Source organism: Mustela lutreola, chromosome 12 (assembly GCF_030435805.1).
Source record: "Mustela lutreola isolate mMusLut2 chromosome 12, mMusLut2.pri, whole genome shotgun sequence".
NCBI lineage: Eukaryota > Metazoa > Chordata > Mammalia > Carnivora > Mustelidae > Mustela > Mustela lutreola.
The window spans coordinates 96979193-96999980 of NC_081301.1; the positions used below are offsets into that span (position 1 = coordinate 96979193).

The 20788-nt window shown below is 46.8% G+C and overlaps 1 protein-coding gene across 13 annotated transcripts in view; it reads left to right on the plus strand.

The window, feature by feature from the left end:
• Window positions 1–20788, plus strand: part of PTPDC1 (protein tyrosine phosphatase domain containing 1) — a 53363-nt gene that overhangs the window by 16083 nt on the left and 16492 nt on the right. For 5 of the 13 annotated variants that reach the window (XM_059141884.1, XM_059141886.1, XM_059141892.1 and 2 more), the window contains exons 1-2: window positions 18699–19770; window positions 20224–20395. In XM_059141884.1, the coding sequence (XP_058997867.1) occupies window positions 19395–19770; window positions 20224–20395 (548 nt within the window). In that variant the 5' untranslated portion in view covers window positions 18699–19394. Of the gene's footprint in view, window positions 1–7673; window positions 7762–18695; window positions 19771–20223; window positions 20396–20788 lie in introns of those variants that run through there. The other 8 variants (XM_059141891.1, XM_059141893.1, XM_059141894.1 and 5 more) reach the window with 4 other exon arrangements.

A 20788-nucleotide genomic window follows, 5' to 3' on the forward strand; every position in this document is an offset into this window, starting at 1 on the left:
ATTGTGTTGCTTTTGTCTTTGATCATTTGACTTTGTTTATGCGGGTTTATTTCTGGGCTGTCTGTTCTACAAACGTATATTTTTGTGCTTTGGCCAATTCTACACTTGGTTACTGTAGTTTTGTAGTAAGTCTTGAAGTTGGTTAGTGTCAGTCCTCCAGCTTTGTTCTCCTGAAGTATCGTGTTGGCCGTTCTAGGTCTTTCCCCTCTCCATATGAATTTCAGAATCATTTTCATGGTGCCTATAAAAGAACTTGAACTACCTGTAATTGAAAAAATTTTTTAAATAATATGTCATAGAAATGTATTTAAATGTGAACATAATTATGTATCCACAATATTTATATACTTAGTAAAAGGAATAATTAACAAATATTTGTTGGTTGAGATTCCAAATTATGCTGTCCAAAAGGGTGTGGTATCTGGTGCTTGACCCAAAAGTAGCTGCTGTAGGGAGTCTTTCTTCCTGCTGATCCCACCTGCAGAGCAGTGACCTGATTCCAGGTGATCACTTGGTCCAAAATAGGATTTGGGGAGCAACATTAGTACCCAGGTCTCACCCAGGAATATGAAGCTTTTTCTAGGTTTGATTGATGATGTGGGGCTTCTTAATGCATTCTGGGATTTTGTGAGGATCGACTAAGAAATTGTAAAAGGCAGGTTTTATTATTTGCCAGCTGAAGAGAACCCAGGAGACACACCTTCACAGTGACCTGTATGAACATTGGCTGTTAGTTAAATGCAAATGGCTTGCCTAATACAGCAGTTCTCAAAGCATCACTGGAAAGCAGGTAGAAATGCAGATTCTCAGCCCCACCTAGATCTACTAAGTGGAAATTCTGTGAGTAAGGCCCAGCAGTCTGGTTTTTTAAGAAAACCCTTTTGATGGGTGTTGAATCAGTAACTGTTGACATCTTGATGAGTTCGAAGGATCTGTGGTGGTGACACTGATGTGGGGTGGGTTCAGATCTGTAGGAATGAGCCTCGGTGGCTGTGGGGAGAGCACAGGGATGGTGGAAACCTTGCTTGCAAAAATCTGCTACCCCTACTGTTAACATTTTACCCATTTGTTCTATCATAATGTGTTTTCTGAAGACTCTGAACCAAACAACACGTTTCTTTAAATGATGAAAAAGAAGATCCTGCTCTGGTGTTGTTTTTCCCTGATCTGTGATGAGTCTCCTGAGAGCCCAGGGGCCTTCCCTGAGGTGCATTCAAGGTGTGAGATCACAGAAGCGGTGAAGTTCATAGCAAACTGTCAGACATCAGTATATAGAAGGCAGCCCTTAGTCCTTTCTGTGAGGACTTAGCTTGCTAGAAAGGCTGGAGTGATGTCAAGAAAGAAAAAGCATTTTTAAAAAATATTGCCTGCCTGCCCCCAGGGGTGATTTCAGGAGGAAAAGAATTTTATCTGGTTTCCTCATTTATTTTTGAGGTGCAGATTCAGAAGGGAGGATGTTTCCATTTAAAAGATATTTGCGGGGGGAGGGGGGTTTGCCTGGGTGGATCAGTTGGTTAAGCATCTGCCTTCAGCTTAGTTCTTGGTCCCAGGGTCCTGGGGTGGTCGAGCCCTGTGTTGGGTCCCTGCTCAGGAGGGGTGTTAGCTTCTTCCTCTCCCTCTGCCTCTGCTCATGTGCTCTCCGGCTTACTCTTTCTCTCAAGTAAATAAATAAAATCTTAAAAAAAGAAAAAAGAAATTTTTAAAAAAGAAAAATTGGGCTTTTTGTTTGTTTATTTTTTTATTATTTTTTTAAAAGATTTTATTTATGTATTTGACAGACAGAGATCACAAGCAGGCAGAGAGGCAGGCAGAGAGAGAGGAGGAAGCAGGCTCCCCGCTGAGCAGAGAGCCCGATGCGAGGCTCTATCCCAGGACCCTGAGATCATGACCTGAGCCGAAGGTAGAGGCTTTAACCACCCAGGAGCCCTGTTTTTTTATTACATGTGGAATCGTAAAGATTCCTTAAGGACAAAAACTAGTGTGTTATCAGGAAGCTAGGTTTTATAACACCGGAGCCACTAGGTAAATCTTTAGTCAGCCCTACATGATAAGGGGATGTAAGAGAATGGATAATTGGTATTAGGGAAGCCATCCTAAAGCAGAGAAAATCTGGGCAGAGTTGAAATTAAACAGACCCACCCCTCAGTGAATTAGAAGGAGCACACGTCTGTCAGGTTGAAGACCTGCAAGAAGTTGGAGATACACATATGATCAGAAACATTAAGATAAGGAACGTACCACTCCTTGCCTTCGCATGGTGGTGCCGTCGTGTCATTCCGTGGTCTCAGCAATAGCCTTGGCATAGGGAAGGCATGCTTACTGCTTCCCCTTTGCAGATGAAAAGGCTGAGGTTTGGTGAGATTAAACAGTGGGTGGTAGCGGCAGCTGCCTGGACTGAACAGGAATTTGTGCATTCCTTCCGCACCTCTTTACTGAGGACCTGCCGTGTGCCAGGCCCTGTTTTATACAGAAGCTGACAAAGTAGACAAAACTCTATGCCTTCCTGGAGCTGACCTTCTGGTCATGGAAGGCAGACAATAAAAGGGATAAATCAGTAAATTATGTGCCATGTTAGATGTGTTTTCTTCAAAAGTCCTGAGGGGCACAATGAAACAGGGAAGGGGAGCTGGTTTGAATTAGAAACAGGTTGGCTAGATGGGTTTTGAAGAGAGGGGGAGCATGACCTGGCTACAGTTAACAAGGACACTCTGGCTGCTCTGTTGAGGAGGGACTGAATTCCATTACGGTCAGGCCCAGAATGAGTCTGTGCGCGGGCTTGCAGGTCACCTTTGCAATGACTGTGGGCAGATGTGAGGCTCGGAGATGTTGGCAAATGTGCTTAAGATCATAGAGCTGGTAAGTGCCAACTGCTCTGTCCATGTGTGTGTGGATTCATGACCATACAGTCGGACCAGCTGCATTTCTGTTAGAAGGAGGAGGCCAAAATGTGTAAAGGGAGTTTGTTCTTGACTCTTGTCTTTGGGGCAGCAGTGACTTAAGATTTGGATAAAGGATTAACAAAGTGCACAAAGCAGAACAAATTTTAAAATCTTGCTGTGGATAGAGAGGCCTGAAAAGTTTCTTGCAAGCTAAGGAATTATCAGTGTAGCAGAGTTAAAATGCATACAGTGATACTGAAATTTCTTTTATCCAGTTTGAGTCTTTCCTGTTGAGAGGCTGTGTGTGTGGTGGTGGAGAGCACAGATTCCGGAGTGAATGGTGTGAATTCAGAGCCCAGCTCTGCTATCTAACAGCTGTGTGACTGTAGGCAAATTATCTAACTTCTCTTTGCCTTCATTTTCTAATCCATAAAATGGGAATAATGTATGAAACTAACCACATTTTTAGCACATGGTTCAGCAGTCATACTCCGTGGTGTTCTCGTAAGAGCTGAAAGACCTATGCACACGACACCCGCACGTGAGTATGCATGGCAGCTTCATTCACAACTGCAAAGCCTTGGAAGCAAGTTTGATGTCTTTCAGCAAGTGACTGGTAACTAAACTGTGATTCCTCTAGATAATAGACTATTATCCAGCACTAAGAAGAAATTGACTGCCAGGCCATGAAGATGTGTAGAAACCTTAAATGTATATCACTAAGTGAAAGGTGCTAATCTGAAAAGGTGACATGCCATGATGCCGCTAATTTGACATTCTGGAAAAGGCCAATCTGTGGAGACAGTGAACAGATCAGGAGTTGTTGGCTTGGGACAGAGAAGGGGGTGACTGAGCAGCAGAAATTCTCTGTGTGATCCTGTGATGGCAGGTGCATATCTTTATACATTTATCCACATCCCATAGAGCTCCAGCACCAAGAGTGCTCCCTAAGGTGAACTGCGGACTGTGGGTGATGACAAATGTGTCTGTGTGGGCTCATCCACTGTGTCCAGTGTCCTGGCGGGTGCGGGGGTTGATGGTGAGGGGGTCTGTGCGTGTTGGGGTGGGACAAAGGGTACAGAGGAATCCTCTGTACTTTCCACTTAGTTTTGCTATGAACCTAAAACTGCTCTAAAAATACACTGTCTGTTTTCTTTTTTAATTGGAATAATAATAGTACTCCCCACACGGCGGTGTGGTGAGGATTGAGTAAGGCAGAGAAGGGACTTGGAACACTGCCTGGCATGGAGTAAGCTTATGTGTTTTAGTTATTATTAATGTATTATTTGTGGACATAAAAGTATATAGCTTTCGTAAGTTCACTCACATACTTGGAGATCTCTATTTTTGCCCACACAAACTTAAATTTTTCAACCTCAAATTCTTCTACCACGATTGCCATGGAGAAAGCAATCCCGTTGGACTGTATCTTTAATGTGGGCAGAGGGCCTCTTGCAGCGGGAGGAGGTGGAGGGCAGGTTGACTCCTTCCCAGATGTCCCACTCAGACATCTTGAGCCTGATGGCCGCGGAGCGCAAGTGATCTGCACACCGCGGAAGGAGGCTGCTGCGCGCCTCCCTGCAGGCCCGTCTAGCACGGTCCCCACCCACTACGCCCAAAAGTACACGTGCAGGCTTTTTGTCTGGAAGGGGGAAGGGAAGGCAGTGTCCTCAGAACTCTTCAGGTCACTGCAGAGCCTGTCTCTCATGTGCAATGGCTTTTTTATGAAGGAGAACATTCTTTTTGTCAGACTCTTACTTCGTGATGACTCTACAGTATGAGTGATCGTCCATTCCTGTTCTGAGTTTTAAGTATTGGGTACTAATTAGTGAGCCTGTGATTAATCCTAAATGTTGAGTCATTTTGAGGAACATCTTGGGATGAAAGCAAATTGTAGGATAGAGCGAGCAAAATATCTGTCATTAGCAGCAGGAAATGAAATTAAAGATGATCGTGCAGTGAAATGACAGGATTACTGTTCAAACCCCGTTTCTCCTGACTCTGCAACCAGGCACATGAAATGAATTCAGTTGTGAATGAAGTTGATGTTTCGTAAATCTTCTTGAGAAAGTCAACCATTACTACCAGCAGGACTGTTTTCTAGGTAGTCAAGGGACTACTTTACAGTCTTACAAAATACTCTGATGCTGGTTTGCAAATCAAAATAGCAGTAATATATTGGATACATGTATGCCAGACATTGTGCTAGAAATACACACGCAATTGTTCTTTATCCTCACAAGAAGCTGAGAAGGATACGATAATCCTCATTTTACAGAAAAGAAAATTGAAGCTCAAAATGGTTCATACAGCTGGCAATGAACAGAGTCAAGGTTTAAACGCAGAACTTCTGACTGTACGATACGGCTCTAGCCTAGCGGAACCACGTGTACTCGGTCCGTTACCCACAGCTGGACGACACATCCCTACTTTCACGCAGAGTCAATGCGCAGAGAACACTCGCAGACTTCCCGTGGATGCCAGTTATGCAGAGGCGGCCAAGGGGGTTTCTGCTTCCAACCACAGGGAAATCGCAGAGACCAGGGTTACACTTTTGCCTTAAACAACTAGAAAACCAGATAAAATATATAAAAATGGGGTTTTGCACAGTGGAAAGCAGGCAACTTAGGACAGTGATCCCTGAGAGGAGAGAAAAGACATGGTGAGCCCCAGACTGCACTGTCTGCCTCCCTGGAAGCAGTTTGCACTGCCGCGTGGGAGGACACCTAGAAGGAGCCTCAGATGCGCCGAGAGCCAGGGTGAGATGAAGGGCACCGGGGAGAAGAGGGTGGCACCGGAGGGCCGTGGACACACGCAGAGGGCCTGCAGTCTCCGCCGGCCTTGGAGTTTGACTGAGGGCTGGTCTGTCACACTACTCAAGCCGGGGACAGACGCACGGGAGAGTGGACAGTCCCATTCTCAGGGCTCTCAGAGGGGTGGGAGTGGCTCATGTTCCCACCAGCCAGAGAAGAAAGGCCTCGTGGTCCGCAGAGAGGCAGGTAGAAGCCTTGGAAAGATGTCACGTTAGTGATGGGACTAAATCCGCTTACAGGGAAGGCTGCTGTCGAGCTGCCGTGCCACACTGGCCACAGAGTTAGTCTGAGGAGACAAGGCAGAGAGTCAGTGGTCGAGGTCTACTGGCTGAGGAGTGGGGGTTTCCCGGAGGAAGCTGGAATGGGCCGCGGGACAGGAAGGGGACTGGCGCTTGGTCAAAGCGGAGGGCTGTTTACTGTGTCGGGCAGTGGAGCTGGGGGGCTGCGACACTGTTTAGATCAAAGCCGGTGGTGACACCTGCAAGGAGTAGGAAGAGGAGCCCGCACTGATGCTTTCGAGTTGTTGTTTTAACTCGGAGACTTTGAAAGGTCTGGAAGTCCCGCTTCCCAAACCGATGTTTATGAGATGTCACAGATCTTTGAAAATGAATAGTTTAACTCTAAGCATATATTAACTCTCAGGTAATTAGACCATTAAAGAAAACTCCATTTTCCACTGTTTTCTTAGTGTAGAAGAATTACTGTTTCATAAAAAGCATGTATTCGTGTTATTTTATTAAATTAAAATTTAATATTTAAACAATACAAATGTAAATGCTTTACAAATAAACATAGCTTTTACTATTTTTAAGATGACTTTTATAGTAGTATAGTCATATTTGGATACATATGATTATTTTTTAAGATTTTATTTATTTATTTGACAGAGAGAGAGAGATCACAAGCAGGCAGTCAGGCAGAAGGAGAAAGAGAGGGAAGCGGGCTCCCTGCTGAGCAGAGAGCCTGATGTGGGGCTCGATCCCAGGACCCTGAGATCATGACCTGAGCCGAAGGCAGCGGCTTAACCCACTGAGCCACCCAGGCTCCTCTACATATGATATTCTTTGAAGATGGGCCATCTTTAATTTTGTAGATTAACTATTATGTTTTAGCAATACTGTCAGCCTGCAACAAAGGGATGGCATTTATCTATTACCTATTATTAAATTGGGATTTACATGTTACTTTGGAGAAACTCTCCTTTTTAAAAAAATATATATTTTTTTATTTTTATTTTATTTTTAAAAAGATTTTATTTATTTGACACAGAGAGAGAGAAATCATAAGTAGGCAGAGAGGCAGGCAGAGAGAGGGGGGGAAGCAGGGTCCCCACTGAGCAGACAGCCCAATGCAGGGCTCGATCCCAGAACCTCGAGATCATGACCTGAGCCCGAAGGCAGAGGCTTAACCCACTGAGCCACCTCAGTGGCTTTTTTTTAAAGATTTTATTTATTTGTCAAAGCGAGAACAAGCAGGGGGAGTGGCAGGCAGAAGCAGGCTCCCCACTGAGCAATGAGCCCGATGTGGGACTCGATCCCAGGACCCTGACTGTGATCATGACCTGAGCTAAAGGCAGACACTTAACTGACTGAGCCACCAGGTGCCCTAGTAAGTTTTAAATTTTAATTCCAATAGTTAACACACAGTGTTATATTAGTTTCAAGTGTACAATACAGTGATTCAACACTTCCATGCATCACCCAGTGCTCATCATGACAAGGGCAGTCCTTACTCCCCATCACCTGTTACCCCATCCCTCCCCCATGTCCCCTCGGTACCACCAGCGTGATGTCTGTAGTTAAGAGACTGTTTCTTGGTTTGTCTCTCTCTTTTTCTTTGCTCTTTGTTTCTTAATTTCGGCACAAGATCGCATTCTTTTTAATGGCTGGATAGTACTCCACTGTGTGTGTGTGTGTGTTCATAAATGAACATCCCATAGGCAAACTCTCAGAAGCTACTCTTTTTTTTTTTTCCCCAACAGACTACCATGCCTGCAGGAATCGTACCTGGAAATGAAGAACCGTATTCCACTTTAGTGAGTAGCAGTGCATATGCTGCAAACATGAAAGGTGAGAGTGCTTTGACAAACTTGTTGCTTCTTTGTGCAAAGCGCCATCTAATACAATGGTGTGAGTAGACATGACAGAAGGCTCGAGGCCTTATACTGGGAACCCAAGTGCATCTGCTGTTTATGGCTTTTGTTTATTTCTGCCTCCCTGTTTTGACCTGTTGGAATTCCTTTTCAAAATCTGGAATAACGGGTCTCTTGAGAAGGAATGTTGCAAACAGTGTCTCCTGCATCGTCCTCTCAGACTGAAATGATCTGTTCCTGTCATCCAGCACCTCCTTGTGAGTCACGCTTTCCTTTCTTTCCTCTCTCCTTCCTCGCAAATGTCACTAGACGCCCATGCAGAGGCGTGGAACCCTGTGCCTCCCGGTCTGTTTTCTCTCCTCTGCCCCATCCCGGGGTTTTGGTCTTTTCATGGTAGCCCCGGGAAGGGAGGGTGCTGACTGGGGCTCTTGCTGCCACACGTGCCCTCACTCCTTCGCGCTGCCACAGGTGCTAAACTGGGGGCACACCCTGACTTCCTGCCACGTTGGCCCCGCTGGTCCTGCTGCTACCACCAGCAGTGAGCCAGATGTTGAGTCATTTTTCTTGGCAGTGCCCTTTGCATGATTTTCCTGCTGCCTCCTCTAGGTTTTCGCTGTTCACTTCAGTGTTCCTGTGCAGGGAACTTTGACGGACTGACCCCCGAAGTGGCATTAGATGATGTGAGGATCTGAAGATAGTAACTGGCACTGGGTGGCTTGTGCTCTTGTAAAAATCCAGCCACACCACCAGGGGGAGCTGTCGTTTTACCAGGAAAAGGAGTGTCTCCTGAGACCTTGCCCAAATGCCAGGTCCTCGCAGGTCCTCCTTCATCTGTCCCTGCTGTGCCTGACTCTGGGGGCACCAGGGCGACTGTTGACTGCCTTTTGTGGACAGCGTCTGTGTGCCAGACTTACCGTGTGTCAGCTTCCGTGGTTTGAGAAGGAAGCACTGTCTAAAACCAGTGCAGGAACAGTGCCGACTTGCTGCTTCCTTTGTAGAGTGATGTGTTTTCTCCTAAGGGACTCTCCAGCTAGCGAGCCTAACAGTCAGACAAACCTTTCCGCCTCTCCCTTCTTCTGTTGAAATGTCCCCTCTTAGCCGGGGTTTCCCACCAGGGATTCTCTTGGCTTCTGAAGCAGGGAAGTCTTCAGTGTACAGGAGAGCGCCGGGTGCAGCAGACAGCATCCCTGCATCCCCCGTGGCATCCAGTCGTGCCCCAGACTGCAGTGACCGCCAGTGAGCCTGACACGCTTCCAGATGCCCAGGGAGGGCTGTACCGCCTGGGTGCGGTCCTCTCACTGAGCCGTTTTACCTTTCCTAAAACCGTCTTTGTCATTGAAATTTTCCCATTGTATTCATGTAGCAAATTTTTAATTAGGAAAAATCTGAAAAAATAAGAAACTTTACATCTAACTTTTTTTTTTTTAAGATTTTATTTGTTTATTTGACAGACAGAAATCACAAGTAGGCAGACAGGCAGGCGGGGGCGGGGGGAGGAGCAAGCTCCCCGCCGAGCAGAGAGCCCAATGCAGGGCTGGATCCCAGGAGCCCAGGAGCATGACCTGAGCTGAAGGCAGAGGCTTAACCCACTGAGCCACCCAGGCACCCCTGCATCTAACTTTTTTAGAGTGAGTCTCCTCTATAAAGGTAGTCAGTTATACTCTATTGGGTTAACATTGGGATGGGAAGTATTTTGTTATTATTGGCTAATGAATCTTGGAGAAATTAGGGGATATGTAAGTAAAGTTTTTAAATTATTTGTAAAGGAAAGTGGAAAACTCAGCAGGAACTATCTTTGGAATGAGACAAACCTAGATTTAAATCTTGGTTCTACTTTTCGAAAAAAAAATTGCGGGGAGGCAGAATTTCAAACATTCATGAAACTATATAGAATACTATATGTGGAGGTCCTGATCTTTTTGGAGGTACCACCCCCACACGTGGGTGCCATCCCCCATGGAGGTGCCACCCTGCCACCGAGGTCCCCTTCCCTCCCATGTGCCGTCTCCCAGCTTTAACATTTCTGCTCACTCACTTCCTCCCCTCCTTTCCCGACTTCCTATTACTTCATTTCATTCCTTAACCATATCACCATTACCATAATTTTAAAAATTTAACACTTGCTTAGCATTATCAGTATCTAAACATTGCGCAAATTTCTCTCTCATAGATGTGTGTAGTTTTGTTCACTTCAGACCCCAATAGAAGTCAGTATTTTAGAATTGGTTGGTATGTATCTTACATCTCTCTTGCATGAGGGTTTCTCATTCTTTCCTTTAATTTATTTGTTAAAGAAACCAGGGGTTTTTTGCCCTATGGAGTTTGCCGCAATCTGTATTTTGTTGATTATATTCACACGTTGTTTCCTATAAACTGAACCGGCAGAGGGACATAGAGTCTAATCAAGTTTTCTTTACTTACAAGAGTCTAATCAAGTTTTCTTTACTTACAACCATATTTGATGAAAGGTCTATATTCTTCCATCAGAATGCCCGTGGTGTCTGGTTGTCTCTCTTGTGACGTTAGTTCTTTTGAAATAATTTCAAAATCACAGAAAAGCATAAAAAAATTTCCCATATACTGTTTACCCAGAGACCCTCATTCAAGTTTTATAAACTGTCCCAATAATATCCTTTAATAGCAAGAGGACACTTGTCATGTGTTTTCAGTTCCTTGCAGTGATCGGATGCTGCTGGTTCTCTCTGGACCTTCAGGAAAATTCCAGGCCAGTTCTGTTGCGGTATGTTGCTCACTTGGCGTTTGTCGGCTCTTACACTGTAGTAACATTAAGATCATACATTTTTGGCAGAAGCATCCCAGAAGTGATCTCGCTGCATCCCATCGGGAGACCCAGACAGTCCCTGGAGGCGTTAAGTTTGATCACTCAGAACAGTGGCGTCTGCTGAGATTTATGCGTTATGAATCGTGCTTTTTCGCTCACAGCTCCTATTTTGTGGCAAGGTCTTGGAGAGTGTCACCACCCCACTTTGTCCAGCTCTTGCTCGGCGCTTTGAGGCTCCTCCTGAATTAACCATCCTGATGGTAGATAATGAAGTGGGGCGTTCCTGATTCTGGCATTGCTTCTGTGTGTCTCAGGCGGCACTTTCCTGTAGGGAGGAACTTTGTCCTCCCCTTTCTGGGTCCAGTTGTTTCTCCATTGCAGTGTGGATTTGTGTTCTGGTCAGGGAAATGGATCAGTTACTGTCGTTTGTTTTCATGTTCAGCTGTACCACACTTGGCCCGGAAGAGCCCCTCCCGGCAGAGCCGTCTCTGCGTGCCTGCTTCCTGGCCCAGCTCCCTGTCCTTTCCCTGTCCTAGCCCTGAAGTCACCTCTATCTGCAAGGAGCTCTGGTCCTTTCAGTGGGGAAACCCACAATTTGCTCACTGCTGCAAGGACGTTGTGGTTGCCGTGCTCCCTGGGGGACAGAGCTAGGAAGTGTGTGTTGGTGAGTGTGCACAGATGTCTGCCTGCTTTTACATGTGTATTTGTTTGCATGTGGTGGAAACTCTGAGTTCGTTCTGGTACTTCCCATTCTCTTCCGACACTATACCATCATCCTACCCTTTCCCATTAGTAAGTTTATAACTCCCTTCTTCAGGAATGAGAAACCTCATTGTCATTAGCCCCAGCTTCCTTCTTTCCTCAGGCCTCCTTCTCTTGAGCAGTCTCCCTGCCATGGCTTGCCTCAGCTCGCCCGCACAGTCTGCAGCCCGCCAGGCTGCGTGCCGTACTCTGCGGCGGTTGACCTTTGGGCACATGGGGGTGGGGAGCACTGACTGCAGTGCGGAGGCAAAGCCACAGATAGCTTCTGGCGGCCCAAGAACTTACCTACTAACAGCTGCCTGCTGACTGGGAGCCTTACTGATAACCACTGATTAACACACATTTTGTGTATCACATACTGTATTTTTACAATAAAGTGGAGAAAAAATATTAAGGAAATCACAGGGAAGAGAAAATACATTTACGACACTGCACTGTATTTACCCATAGACGTGCGTATAGGTGGACATGTGCAGTTCACACCCGAATCGCACAAGGGTCGCCTGTAGTTACCTTCCTTGTGTTGGGGCTGCCCTCTGGTACATGGCCCTCACTTAGGCCTGCCTCAGAGCTGTTTTTGTTTTGACTATGTATACACTTTTAATTAAAATTTTGAGATAATGGTACAGTCACATGCAATTGTCAGTCATAGTAAAGACCCTTCACTCAGTTCCCACGACTAGTAACATCTTGCAGATCTCTAGTGCCATATCACAGCCAGGATGTCGATGTTATTTCAGTGAAGATACAGGACAGCACTTTGGGGGGCCCAGTCAGTTACGTGTCTGATTCTTGGTTTCAGCTCAGGTCATGGGATCGAACCCCATGTCGGGCTCTGTGCTGGGCATGGAACCTGCTTGCAGTTCTTTCTCCCTCTCCCTCTGCCCCTGCTCACTCATCACTCAGACATTCTCCCTCCCTGTCTTCAAAAAAAAAAAAAAAAAAAAAAAGGATATGCAACAGCACTGTTGATACAAGGAGCCCTCCTGTTGCCCTTTTATTGCCGGACCCATTTCTGCCTGTGAGTCGGGCCCCTAACAAGTACTGTGACAGCAAAAGTACAATCAACACAAGAAAAAAAGAGATAAATCTGACTTCATCAAAATCTAAAACTTTTCTGCATCAAGAGATGCCATCAGCAGAAAGGAAAGTCATTCTGCAGAATGGGAGAAACTGTTTGCAAGTCACATATCCATCTAATTAGGGGCTAATTTCCAGAATATAAAGACAATCCTAGAACGCAGTGAGCAAACACAACCTGATCCAGAAATGACCGGAGTAGATGCTTCTCTGAAAGGACCCAGAGAGGTCCAATATGGACCTGAGAAGCTTATTTTAACCATTGTAAACTTGCAGACCAAAACCACGATAAGATTCCACTGCCTACCCGTTTGGATGGCTGTTACCAAACAACCAGACCAGAAAGAACAATGTTGGGAAGTAGGTGGAGAAACCAGAGTCCTAGTATGTTGCTTGGCATAAATGATGCAGCCACTGTGGAAAACAATATGGCAGTTTCTCAAAAAATTTAATAAAGAATTACTCTGGGGATGCCTGGGTGGCTCAGTCAGTTAAGTGTCTGCCTTTAGTTCCAGTCATCCCAGGATCCTGGGATCAAGCCCCGCGTTGGGCTCCTTGCTGCACAGGAAGCCTGTTTCTCCCTCTGCCTGCCTCTTCCCCTGGTTCTGCTCTCTCTCCCCACCCTTGCTGACAAATAAATAAAATCTAGAAAGAAAGAAAGAAAGGAAGGAAGGAAAGAAAGAAAACAAAAAAATAATTACTCCATGACCCAGCGGTTCTACTTCTGGGTATATACCGTAGGACAGAAAGTGGGGACACATGCCAGTGTCTGTGCACCCACATTCATAGCAGCATTCGCAATAGCCGAAAGTGGGAACCAGTGCACAGAGGTGGGCACATACGTGCAGTGGTTAGGATTCAGCTCAAAGAAGCCGGACGCCTGCTTCAGCGTGGAGGGACCTTGAGGACACTACGCCGAGTGAGATTAGCCAAACACAAAAGGATAAATACTACATGAGCCCACGTCTGTAAAGGACCCAAACGGTCAGATTCATAGGGACAGAAAGTGAAGGAGTGGGTGCCAGGTACTGGGTCGGGGAGAGATGGAGAGTTAGTATTTAATGGGGCCAGAGTTTGGGTTTAGGAAGATGAAAAAGTTCTGGAGATGGACAGTGGGGATGTACTCATAATGCCAGTTAAAGTACTGTACACTTAAACTTGGCTAAAATGGCCTATTTTAAGTCATATATATTTTACCACAATTAACAAAAGGGAAAAGGAAGGCGCTTTCTCATCTTTTTCTTTTCCCTTTCTTTCCTGAACAAGTCAGTCCCAGGCCACGGGCAGGGCCACAGGAAGTAGGCGCGCACACCAGTGGGTGAGCGAGGCTACAGTGCTGGAGGCCGGCAGAGTGACCAGGACAGCCGTCATGAGGCCGCACGGGACAGCGGGTGTGCAAGGCTGGCCCCACTCGGGTGTTAGAGCCCTCAGGGTATCGGAACACAGGCAGGGCATCCACACAGGTCGTGGCAACAGCAGCCTGGCTGGGCTTTTAGAGCCCACATTGGGAGGGAATCCATATGGAGGAGGGGGCAACAGCAGTGTGGGGACATCAGTCACATAGAGGGGCCCAGGTAAAGGTGACGGTAGCAGGGTTCTCACCATTACAAAAAGATGGGGGACCCGTGTTTGTTGGGTTGGAATTGGTAGTGTAGGGTGAACTCTTGGTTTTCTGTTTGTATGTATATGCGTGCATGTAGAAATAAACATGGACGTGAACATGTGGAATGTGCATGTGCGTGTCTACGGCGCACATGTCCTTTAGCTGTGTCTGTTGAGGAGGGCTCCCGGCAGCAGCGTGCTCAGAGCCACGAGCACACCTGGTTCCCAGACTTCCTTCCCTGGGGCCATTCGGCCACGAACACCTGGGCTTCTTGGGTCTCATCATGCGGAAACAGATACATTCTGCAAAATAACGGGCCTGCACCCTTCAGGAGTCCAGGGAAGACCGAAGAGCTTGCTCTGGAGTGAATGAGTGAGACACGAGGCACCCAGTACAACATGTGGCTCTGACGGTGTGGCACGATTCACCATGAGGAGCTCTGAGACCATCAGGGAAGCTCGAGCGAGGGCTGAGGGACAGAAGAGACTGGTCACTATCAGCCATCGTCTTCTGATTTGGGGGAGTCTAGAGGATGTCTTTATGGGAAATAAATGTTAAATTATTTGAAGTTAACAGGGCAGCGTGTCTGCATCTTATTCTCAGATGGTTCAAGAAAAAATATCTTTTTCTGTAAGTTTGAGATAGCTTCAAAATAGAGGGTAAATTCTTTTCCAAAAATTTTTTTAAACTAGACCAAATTGTCTAACCATGTTGCATGCTGCTAAGTGGTCCACCAAAACAGAAACTCTCCGGAGGCCATCAGAGATCATGGAGCAGTTGCCGGTGGGTGATGGAGGCAAGGACACAGGTTGGGCTGAGACAGGTGAGGTGCCAGTGGCCACTGCCGTCGCTGTTCAGAGGTGTTGCTGTGAAGGGGGACCAAGGGCTCTCTGAAGCAGGGACTGCGGTGAGGGGCGTGGAGACAATGGTGTATGCAGGAATGCTTGGACAGTTAAGAAGCTATAGCCCAGGGGCTCCTGGGTGGCTCAGTGGGTTAAAGCCTCTGCCTTTGGCTCAGGTCATGATCCCAGTGTCCTGGGATTGAGCCCCACATCCGACTGTCTGCACAGCGGGGAGCCTCCTCCCCCTCCCCCCGCCTGCCTCTCTGCCTACTTGTGATCTCTCTCTCTCTCTCAAATAAAATAAAATCTTTAAAAAGAAGAAGAAGAAGAAGAAGCTATAGCCCAAGTAGGGCGAGTTGTGGAGAAGTTCTGTCTTCAGATATTTGAAGATCTTGCAAAGTCAAAGAGATGCTTCGGTTTAGTTTTCGGAGGAAAGAAGAGCCAGTGTCTACAGAGCAAGGGGCTCTGACTAACGCGTTGAGCCATCCAGCAACGGAGTGGTTGGTGGCCTTGCATGAAATGAACTCCTGTCACAATCAGTGGCAAGCAGAAGCTGCTGCTCCTGGAAGGGACTCCTCTGGTGACATAGGGTTGAGGCCAGGTGGACCTCCAGCTCCCTCTGCACGCTCGGGCCCATGGTCACGGTCACCTGGGTTTGTTCAAATAGGAAGTTCCCAGCCCTTTTCAAAATCTTGAGTCTAAGCGGAAATGACCGGTGCTTGGGGTTCTACATCTGCTCTTACCACCGCGTGTGGGGCTTAAGGAGGAAAAGACTGAGCTGTTGGCGTCCTCTCAGTGGATTTCTTTGTTGCTTGCTGCGCTTACCACAGGGGTGGACAGTCTCACGCTTGCAGTGACCAGGGAACCCCTTGGATCCTTAAACATGATTTTGAATTGGGGAAGGTCCAATTGCTGCCTGCAGTCAGGCCAGTGGCCATGAAGGTGTCAGGGCATGGAAGCCGGAGCACAGTCAGGCCAGTGGCCATGAAGGTGTCAGGACATGGAAGCCGGAGCACAGTGCCCTCCTCCTTTGTGCTTCCAGGGGCCCTTTGTGTGTTGTTGGTGACAGGATTGGTCACAAGGATTATCCTTTGTATTATTTTCCTGCTTTTTCTTGGAGCCTGGTTTCTTTGTAGAGACCGTATATTTGGAAGTGAGAAGGGTAAGCACAGTAGCAGGGTAGCGCACCCCTGAGTTTGCATTCGTGGGACGGAGAAAGCGGGCATTTGTCTTCTTATGTATCTCGAAGACTGTGTTGTCAGAGGAGTGAGAAACAGTTGAGTTATTAGCAGGTAAGTGGGAAGATAGCAGTAGTGTGGATTTGTGTGGACCACAGATATATTTATAACTGTGGAGGGACAAGGAATTTAGGAAACTGACGTTCTTTCTGTAGCTGCCAGAAAAAATACTCTACCTTTTAAGTGTCTGCAAAAGCATGACCCTTCACAAAATTACTCTAACTCTGGAACACTCCATTTTATGTTTCACAATATCACATGAGATAGGAATTAAAATAGTATTGTGGCTCCTGTTTATCTGAAGAGAAGGCCTCTACTTTTTTTATCCTGCTGGTAATTTATGTATTAAAATATTACTTGTAAGAGTCTGAACAACTCATCATTAGCAACCTGTAACTCATCCCAACTTAAATTTTATAGTGGATTTTTAGGTTGTTCTACAAATTTGCTTTCTTAACGAATACAGAAAGACCAGTTTGGTACAAATATAATATCTTCTTTTCTGAGAATTTGAAAATAATCTCTTTAAAGTTATTTCATGATTGTTTTCTGGCAACATTCTGTGAACAAAAACATGGTTTTCGAAGGCCACAAACTGAGGAGATGTGAGATTTTGGAGGTCAGGGAGGTTGAAACAAAGCTTCTTGCCGATAGCTTTTCTCAATCTTTATTTTAATGCTATATTTCTCTATGAACTCAGGAAAAAAACCTGTGTTGAGTTTTTTAAAAATATTACCTCTTTTAGCGTCTTCGTACATAGTTGTTGAAACCTGTAAAGACTCACCGCTATGAAAATATGAGATTTGAAAATTCTGCTTGCAGCCACCTCAGCCCTAGGAATTTGCTGAAGAAGAAATGTGGATATGAAGATTTGGGTTCTGAGATGTTTAATGTCTTTTTTTTTTAAGATTTTTTTTTTTAATTTGACAGAGATCACAAGTAGGCAGAGAGGCAGTCAGAGAGAGAGAGAGGAGGAAGCAGGCTCCCTGCTGAGCAGAGAGTCCAACACGGGGCTCGATCCCAGGATCCTGGGATCATGACCTGACCTGAAGGCAGAGGCTTTAACCCACTGAGCCACCCAGGCGCCCCTAATGTCTTATTTTTAAATAAGCTCATGGTTTATGGCCTAAATGTCCAATAGCAAGGGAATGAGGACACCAGTTTAGGTGCACCCGCTTATGCGTGAGGATCCTCGTGCATCCATTAGAGGAGAATTGTGAGACACAGAGCAAACGGGAAGGTGTGGCATCTGCTCAGAAAAGCAGGAAGACATGTTCACAGAAAGTCCACATGTCTGCAGACAAAAGCAGGAAGAGAGGTCAGTGCCATCTTAGGGGTGGGACTAAAGGCACACTTCCCTGTTGGAAAGCCAGTTAGCATCAGTGAAAACTGGCTTTCAGAGGTGGATTTGGCCACAATTCGGGCATTTTGCCAGTGAGTAGTCTGGAGCCTAAGACTGGGTGACAGTCCTGCCATGGCTGGGGGAAGGAGGCATCCATCCCGCCTGTCGTGCCCACACCCGCAGGTGGACAGGGCTCCTCTTGAGCAGCAGGTGTGCCCCCGCACTCTCGAGTCAGGGGTGAGCACTCGAGGGAGGGTACAGCTGCCTTTCAGACTCCTGTCCGCCTTTGGCGCCACTTCCCTGAAGACCTGCACTCAGGGTCCCTAAGCGTCCAGTGATGGAGTCCACGGAGTGGTTCTAGGTGTATGGGAGGTCAGCCCCGTGTTTAAGATTCTATAGCAGAAATTGTTCTTGAGATGATACATAGCCAGCCCTTCCTCAGCATCAGCACACAAGGCTGACTGCCATCAAATTTATTTTAATTCTCGGAGCCTTTGAGAGCAATGCCACTTGGGCCCTGGGCCATGGACGTCCTTAGAGCTGCGGTCGTGGGGCATCTCCCACTCGCTGGTGGAGACTTTCCGGCCGCTGCCTTACATGCTTCTCAGCTCCGCTGGAGCTCGCTTGCCGGGTTTCTCCACGGGCTGAGTGAACCAGCTTCAGACAGCTTGTTAGCGCCCTGGCTGCCATCTGTCCACTCCTGCACTGTCTCACACCTCGATTAAATCCATTCACACCGGCACTGTCCCAGCAGACCCCGGTCCCTGGCTCCCAGCCCATGAGCCGCCGCTCAGAGACTTGCTTGGAACTCCTGCCCCACATAGCAGATGCGGACCCCCGAGTTGGAGTACTCAGGGCCGTCGGCCTCCAGGCACCTGCTTGCCCTTGGTGTGGCATCTTCTACTCCTCTCTCTCCTGTGAAGCTCTGTGGAAGCTTGGCTTTCTGGATTGTAACATCAAACAAAATGTTTTCCATCACAGTATGTGAACAAGGACATGCCCCAGGGCTCAGGTAGGAATTTAGGCACCAAATGAGCTTCTCTGTCTGTCTTATCTGACAGAGCCTGTTCAGTTGGGATTGCATTTTCAATGTAGCGTTACTGATGATTAAAATAAAACTGAGCAGACAAAAACGAGCCGTACCTGTGGCAGGAGGTTGTTTCTGTCTGCACATGGCTGAAACACTGTTTGGAGAGACTGAGAGAGACATGGAGACACAGAGACGGGGTGGGGCGAGCCTGACATTCACGAGGGAGGAGGCGGACGTCAGTGTTAGATTTTCTGTGTTCTTTGTGTCCTTTATCCTCGAGTCGCAGCCGCCTCCTCATCCAGCTCCTGAGAAGAATGTGACACTTAGTGCATTTTTTCCACATGCCTCCACTAAGACATTCCTGAAGCTTCGTTTCCCCCACAGGCAGTGACAAAGGGCACAGAATTGCATCTTTGAGTGAGAGGCACGGCCGGAATCTGTGTTTTCACACTCTGAAGGCAAAAGTATGGAAGCCCGTGTCTTCTGATTGGATCAGCCCTCCAGATGTCTTTATGTGTTCTGTCCAAGTATTTTTTTAGAATAGTTCTGTCGGGAAAATCATAGGGGACTTTCTGGTTTTGAAGAGCTGAGTGGTGTTTTAATACTGTTATGAGGTGTGCTACACATTCTGCTTCATTACAGTTCACTTCCTGTCCACCCTGGTCCAGGGAGGAGTAGAAAGAGAAGTTTTTTCGGACTGTTCAGAGAATAGATATGAAAGGAATAACAATTGAAACCTTTCAACATGTGTATAAAAGACACAAAATGTGTCATAAACACATTTTTCTAAATTCATTACAGTGCGTTACGTGTCATTCTTTGAGCTGGCAGATCTTTCAGCTGTGTATGAGAAACATAACAGAGTAGTTGCAATTTAGTATAATCTGTTTAAAATACATGTTCCTCCCTCTCTTTGAACAATCTGTCCAAAATGCAATCCATTCATGTGGGATTTTGCCTGTACAGCCCTGAGTGGGAATCAGTAGTTTCTTTGTTCGTCACTATGGAAACAAGTCAGCCTATCCCCGACGGCTGTCAGATCTCGCAGGCTGCCGCTGCCATCCACTCGGCCACAGCTCTTCCCGCTGGGAGCCCAGCCATGCAGGACCTGCCCCGGCGGTGCTCGGCCCTGCCCTTCCTCAGCGCCTTCTTCCAGGGCCGCCGGCACTCATCCTCGGACCCCATCCCGCAGCAGGGCCGGCGCGGCTCGGCCGCCCAGACGCTCTCCTCGGCCTCCCTCCAGGTGATGGTGGCAGTGGCCTCTGTCAGCTGTGCCGAAAGAAACCCAACTTGCCTCCAGAGAAAAAGTAAAAGCCTTTTTCCTCCTTAAAGATTCCCGCAGCTTTGAGTTTAAATTCAGGCTGTTGACAGTTCATTCTACATCGTACTTTTTACTGTCTGTTATACTAAGAGCTCCAGTAGACATGTTATAGGAGATAAAGTGATTGAATGTTTTGTGCTTTTGCATTGAAAATGTAATTTTTGAAAAAACTCATTTCGTTGTAAAAGATGTGCTTTTATAGTTTCTTCTTCTACACCACCTGTATGACATTGTAGAGATTACTGTGCATGAAAGCCTTTTCTGTATTAAGAGATCATGCACTCAGATGAGAAGGAAAGAGTTTTATTTCTGACAAAATGAAGGGAATGTAGCACCAGCTCGTCCTCTACAGTCCTGAGAGAATATGGAAGCTGTTTCTCATGTTATTATTCCACACGGAGAGTGGAATTTTGAATCCTCCCGTCCTCGTGTGTTCTAGGAAATTCAGGACGTCCGACACCGAAGTATACAAAAGTCGGAGAGCGTTTGCGGCATGTGATTCCTGGACACATGGCCTGCTCCATGGCGTGCGGTGGCAGAGCGTGCAAGTATGAAAACCCGGCCCGCTGGAGTGAGCAGGAGCAGGCCATTAAGGGGGTCTACTCGTCATGGTAAGTGCCATTAAGGGGGTCTACTCGTCATGGTCAGTGAGTCCGCGGCAGGGAGTGGCTGTGGAGGAGGGAGTGTGGGGGGCTGCAGTCCCACCCAGGACCCCACACCCCGCACCCGGCCTTGTGGTTTGATGAGCTCACTCAGGTACTCAGACCCTCATCTGTAAAGTGGAAATAACAAAACCAACCCACAGGGGTTTTTTAATTAAGTGAAATGATTACGTAGAGTACCTTAAAGAAATGGTGGTGAGATAGCTCTTAAATATCAGCAGTCACCAGAAATAATCTAAGAAGGCAGGAGGTTCATACGTGGTTTGTCAGCGTCACACAGGTACACGTCAGCCTCATTTTTCTGTTCCCGTCTTGTGTATGAAAGGGCATGCTTCCCCGCAG